The sequence below is a fragment of the Corvus cornix genome, chromosome 12 (genome assembly GCF_000738735.6).
Source record: "Corvus cornix cornix isolate S_Up_H32 chromosome 12, ASM73873v5, whole genome shotgun sequence".
NCBI classification, from domain to species: domain Eukaryota; kingdom Metazoa; phylum Chordata; class Aves; order Passeriformes; family Corvidae; genus Corvus; species Corvus cornix.
In genome coordinates, this window is record NC_046342.1 from 1,908,947 (window position 1) to 1,914,946 (window position 6,000).

The following is a 6,000-nucleotide window of genomic DNA, read 5'->3' on the forward strand; positions in this document are numbered from 1 at the left end:
ACTCATGCCTAATTTGAAGTGTAGAATAAACTAATACCAACTGCAGTGTCTGTAGCAGAATGTTGGCCTTTCATTTGGAGTTGAAATACGTTAAGAAATTGATGGCACACAAATTCCAGTAAAAAAGGCAGATAAATAAACTCCTCCTGTTACACTGGCATTTCTTACAGGTTTTGAAGAAAAACATGTAGGACTTTAGCTATAATATGTACTCATGGCTATTTAATTTCAGACATTTAGTCTCACTGAACAAACAGCAATTCCTTTAGAGCTGGACCCTCAATTTTGAGTGTACTAAACCCACAGACACGCAGTAATTCAGCAGTAATTGCATGGAAGCAAACTGGATAGAGGACTAAACTTTTATCACTGCAAACCTGATCCTACTGAAACCACTGACCTCAAGGAAGCGGGGATTTCTATTTTTTTTTTTTTAGATTCTATGCATCTTCCACCCACCCAAGAAGTTTCTTTGCTGGACTGGAGGGTTCTGTACATTTTCTGTTGGGATATTGCCCAATATTTATTATCCTGTGCTATCAGAAATTACACACAGCCTTTCAGCACTGCTGAGATAAGTAGGAAGCCATTCCTAACATAGGGTTAATCCCTTCCCTACACACACACATCCCCTACAAGCACGTCCATAACCCCACACGTGTGCTCACCCCAGCAGCCATGCAGGGCACTCATGCTGGACATACATCCCCAGAGCTCCGGCAGCTTTGTGTTTTGTAAATTGCTAATTATCAACCAGCAGAGTAGACTTTGGGATTCAGAGACTTGCATTCATAGACTTTGTCCTGAATGTGCAGACTGCATGGCATGGAGGAGATCTGCTTAGTCATGAGGAAAGGGGGTGGCTTATGCAAGTCCACAGAGCATCTCCTGCTAGTCCATTCCAGAAATTCACAGCCCGGCTTTGGAGGTGGTTCCTTATCCTCCCCTGTCTAAGGGGGATAGTTTTCCTAGTTCCAGGGAAAGCTTGATAAACTGCCAAGTAAAGAGAAGAGGATACTGCTTAGAAGCTGAGGTGGTTTTTGCTGTATATTTGGGGATTTATTACACATATCCCTAACGTTTTCTGTCACAATGCTGATTAGAATCTGTTACTGTTTTAAGCACTATTTACTCTCTATAAATGGAAATACTGAAATTTCAAATTTCATATTTTGCATCAATCTCCCTCCTACACTGTGTCTCCATTGCAAATGTGGAACTCTGCATTCTCATGTCATAGATCACATAGTATTGAGGACAGGGGCAATTATTTCATTTGAGTAAGAAGATGGCCCCAATCTGGACTAGGCTGCTAGGTACTACTGCAACACAGGTAATTAAAAATATCTATATAGTTCATGTATCATGAATTTTAATTGGAGAATGATGTCATTGTTTAGTTCAGTTCTATAGAGTGGTTTATGAGAGGGCAAACAGGCCAAATAATATAATGGAAGGTGTGGGTGGAGTGGGAGAAAAATGTGAACATCATCAAATTGACTTCAGTTCTGCGAAAGTTTCCAGATAGGAAGACTGCAGAATAGGCCTTGCTTTAATTTTCTTTCCCCCCCTCTCTAAGTTGAAAGAGCAAAACTCTACGACAGATTTATTATAATTTGCCCTGCAGTGTGAGAAGGGCTGAAAACTTTGTAGCGGGAGGAAGAGGAAAGCCCATGTTGCAGCAGAAGAGCTGATGCTGAAGCAGAAATGTAGTGTTTCCTATGGTTGCCACATTTATTTTCTCCTTCCTATTTCCTTCTACCTGTGAGACCTGGGAGTATCCCAAGCCCCACTCACCACAGGAGTGAGTACCAGGGTGATAATTTGCTTAGCACCAGCATTTTCTACATTGTCCCTGGCACGTGAAAACAGCAAAAAGAGGGACTACCCCCCATTTAAAACAAAGCACAACTGAAAAAACTCCCTGGGCTCTTCCCTTTGTAGAAAATAAAAAGTGGAGGGGGGAACAGACAAAAGAAATATAAGAGATTTATCATTTAATGTAGGCATCAATTTACATTTCGTATTCCCAAGAATCCGAAGACAAATCTTACGGCTCTTTCATTTTTCTTTCTGCCTTGGAAAAGTCTCCACAGGGAAAAAGACAGGGACAAGGAGGAGATTTTTTTTCCCCAAGTACTCTGTAAATGAAGTCCTTAAGAAGTGACCTGTTAATAGGAACCCCCAAGTTCTGTCTGCAGCATGAGGAGTAGGACTTAAGTACAACAATGTTCTCTGGCTTTGGATTATTTCTAACTCTTTCTCTTGTTAGCTCACAAAAAGTTAACTCACACACAAAGAAGATTTGGCATAAAGCACCTGAAAAACAGATCCCTGCTGTTGAAAAATGACACATCATTATGGAAATACAGTGTGAAATAATTAGCACTTATCATCTAATATCATGCTGGATTTAATAAACCTATTAGTGATTAAAAAATTAAACTAGTAGCAATAACTAATGAAAAGTATTGTATCCATGACTTCAAAAGAACCTGGCATGGAGAATTTATAATTGTAGGACGATTCCTCTTGAGTAACTGCACTGGAAACTTTTACTGCGTGACAGAGGAGGACATGGGAATAATCCTCGTGAAAAAACTTGTAAAAGAAACTCGGATTCTGAATATCAAATACGCACAATTAGTGATTCACAATTAGGCTACTAAAAAGGGCTAGTAAAGGCATTCAACTCCACTCTGAGCAGATTACATGGAAAAAAAAAAAAGCCTGAAGAGGGCCTCACCAAACAAGGTGAAAAAGTATTAAGTTTATTTTTCATTATTTAGTCCAGCTTTGTACAAGACAGAGTTTTTGTTCTACTTTTAGACTTTCTCTTGATTTTACAATAAAATTATTGTTTTCAAAATTCATTTTATTAGCCATTACTCTAAGTAGGAAATTATACTGACAGTAGTTGAAGCTGTGCCTAAATTTATTTTATTGACTTAGAAATGGACTTGTGGTTATTTAAAAAAGTCCACAGAAGAGTCAGATTTAGAAGCACTGTTGATAAGGGGTGTCTTTATCAGTCCCATAAGGAAGGTTAAAAGGCAAAGCTTCAACATTCTTCAATTAAATTCTGATATTTCACCGCCTTCATTTCAGAATTCACTATATGAAATACAAATTTATATCAGGAAAGAAATTATTATTTGTATATTTCATACTGTAATGGAAGTTTCACTGAATGCTGATGTTTCATACATTGTATTATCTAGGAATTTGGCATTGAGGCATTTCTAAGAAACCCAGACCATCTTAGGGCTGTTTATAAGTATAGAATTTCTGAACCACTACTAGTTAGTGAGATATTTTGCAAAATTGATGCCTAAGAACATTCAAATTCAAAAGCTGTCCGTGTAAAAATACCTTTATATTATATTTCCGATTGGTTATCATTCAAAGTCAGTGCCAACTATTTTTTCAACTCTCTCTCCCCTTGACAAGCCCATGCTTATATTGTGCCACATGCCTTAACACACTGCTAGGAGTGATTTCTTGTAATCTCATAATTAAATCTCTAAGCAATTTTTGCAGCAATTTTTTTTTTTTTGTGACAGCCAAAGAGAATAATGATGTCAAACACATCACTTTATGCACCAAATTCTGATATTAGTGAGAGCACACCATACGAAACTTCTTTTCAAAGGGGAGCACTGAGTATCATATGTCACAGTCGCTTGGTGTACGCTGGGAATTTTTAGTTAACTAGTAACAAATCATAGTAACCTTTTAAAAGGTAAATTACTTATTAAATTATGGACTAATTGCTACCAGAAAATAGATATTTTAAAGTGGAGCATTGTAATCAGGTTCTACAGCGAAAGCTTGTTCAGAGATGGGGCAGCAAGTCACAAACACAAGGCTAACCCAAACCCCTGCTTATTTCAGGGAGAATTATAATTGATCCATCTCATTTAAAGGAACCTAGACTCCACAGGACATCAAGAAATTGATAATTCCCTGAGCTTTTAATCACAAGAAATACCAGCCTTACATCACTGATATTAATAAATGCATCCCTGTTAAGTCAGCATAGTATTGTCGTGTGTACACAGTGCCACAAAGTTACAACACCACAGGAACTTGCACTCTCTAGCTGCAGAATACCCTGGGGAGAAATGACACCAGGAAGATTACAAAACGCTCCTGCGAACCTGAGGCATGCCATCAAGACACAATATATTTCAACATAGCATCTCAGTTGTTGCAGGCTCTGAAAGGCTCCCCGGCTTTCTGCGATGGGGAAATTGAACAACAACAACAAAAAAAGCAGCTGTTCATTCATTACGAGAGGAGCCAGGTGAGCCCAGCACTGCCCTGGCGGTGCTTTCCCCCAGGGCGGCAGGAACGGACGCCCCGCGGTCTGCCCCGTGCAGCGGATCCGTCCGTCCGTCCGTCCGTCCATCCATCCATCGTGCCCATCACCCGCCACCTCCGCAGGGCGGGACATCGCCCCTTCAGCCCCCGAGCATCCTCCGCTGCACGGCTGCGGCCGGACCGGACCCACGGCCATGCAGCACCATGGACACAGCGCCCGGGCTGCCCCGGCCGGAGCGCCGGCACCGCACCTGGAGCGCGGCCGGGCTGCCCCGGGCACCGCATCCCGCCCGCACCGCCCGCCACCGCCCGCGGCTCCGCTGCCGCCGGGGCCGCGCCGAGCGCTCCGCTCTGCCCGTCCGCAGCAGCGCCGGCCCCCGGCCCGCTCCGCGGAGCCCGCCGTCCCGCCCGGCACCCCGAGCATCCCGGCGGGCCGGGGCTCCGCGCCCTGCCCGCCCCGAGCCCCGGCAGCCCCGGCAGCCCCGGCAGCCCCGTCCCGCCCGCCGTGCCGTCACAGCCCCGCTGCCCCCGCGCCCCGCCGCCCCTCACCTCGGGGGACGGTCCCCGCAGCCCGCACTGACCTGGCGCTGTCAAGTCTCAGCGGGAGAAACTGTTCCCTTCTAGTGGGATAAACTCCCCCGCTCGGCCCGTCCTCCCGGGCAGGGCCCGCCTCCCCCCGGCACCGCCTCCCGCCGGCCCACGGCGGGCGCTGGCAGCGCCGCGGGCTCGGGGGCGCGGGGATGGAGCGGGGATGGGCGCGGGGATGGGGATACGGATGGGGATGGGGATGGGGACGGGGGGCGGCCGCGGGGCAGCGCAGCCGCAGGGATGGCGAAGAAGAGCGGGACGGGAGAAGCAGCGGGGCAGTGAGGAGGAGGACGACGAGGAGGAGGAGGAGGAGGTGCTGCGGCTCCTTCCTCCCTCTGCCCTTCGGGCCGTCCCTCCAGCCCGGCCGGTTCCCCCGTGCCCGCGGAGCGGAATCACCCGCGTGTACCTGAGGGCAGAGCGCCGGCCACGCAGCGCAGCTGGAATTTGATCTCTGCTCCCTGTAATCTCCCGTAACTGAAAATTCACTTTTTCCGGCTGCCGACTGCTTTCTCTTTTGCATTCCCATTCTCCAGCCAGCTCCGCTCTGCGCTGGGTAGTTTGCCTGGGTCACCTCACGTCAGGCTGTGTCCTGCTATGACAGGAGTAAAGGCTTTTCTGAAAAGGTTCTTAGCAGTAACAGAGGTAAAGCAAATTCTTTTTCACTTTTTTTTTTTTCTCCGTGAGATTATCTCTGGGCGCTCCCCCCCACCCTCCCAGGAATGCAGAGACGAGCGGTATAGGCTGTGTTCGGTACCTCTCCAGAGGCAGCAAGCCCCAACAAGCCTGTCACCTCCTCTATCTCAGCCTCTGAGGCTTTGAAAAAGAAGTTAGATGTGGAAAAAAAGGCATAAGATCAACAGGCTTTAGAGAGTCATCTTGGAGCTCGGGGTGCCCCGGGATACAACAGTTTATCTCAAAAAACTCCAGATCTCTTGGACATCACTGGAAGGCTGAGAGGATCCCAAATTTACCTCGTTATGGTTCTTAGTCATCAAGCATTTTGAAAGAGAGCCCACATTTGCTTTATTATTTGTATACTGAAGGCAATTTATAGATTAGGGTTGAACACGTCAAAATACCTGGACTACC

The 6,000-nt window shown here is 46.1% G+C and overlaps 1 protein-coding gene across 4 annotated transcripts in view; it reads right to left on the reverse strand.

The window, feature by feature from the left end:
- Nucleotides 1-5,397, reverse strand: part of PPARG (peroxisome proliferator activated receptor gamma) — a 54,012-nt gene extending 48,615 nt beyond the window's left edge. Inside the window, exon 1 of one of the 4 annotated variants that reach the window (XM_019292078.3) lies at nucleotides 669-962. In XM_019292078.3, the coding sequence (XP_019147623.1) occupies nucleotides 669-789 (121 nt within the window). In that variant the 5' untranslated portion in view covers nucleotides 790-962. Of the gene's footprint in view, nucleotides 1-668; nucleotides 963-4,872; nucleotides 5,011-5,317 lie in introns of those variants that run through there. The other 3 variants (XM_010409736.4, XM_039559212.1, XM_039559211.1) reach the window with 3 other exon arrangements.
- Between the last annotated feature and the right edge of the window lie 603 nt (nucleotides 5,398-6,000).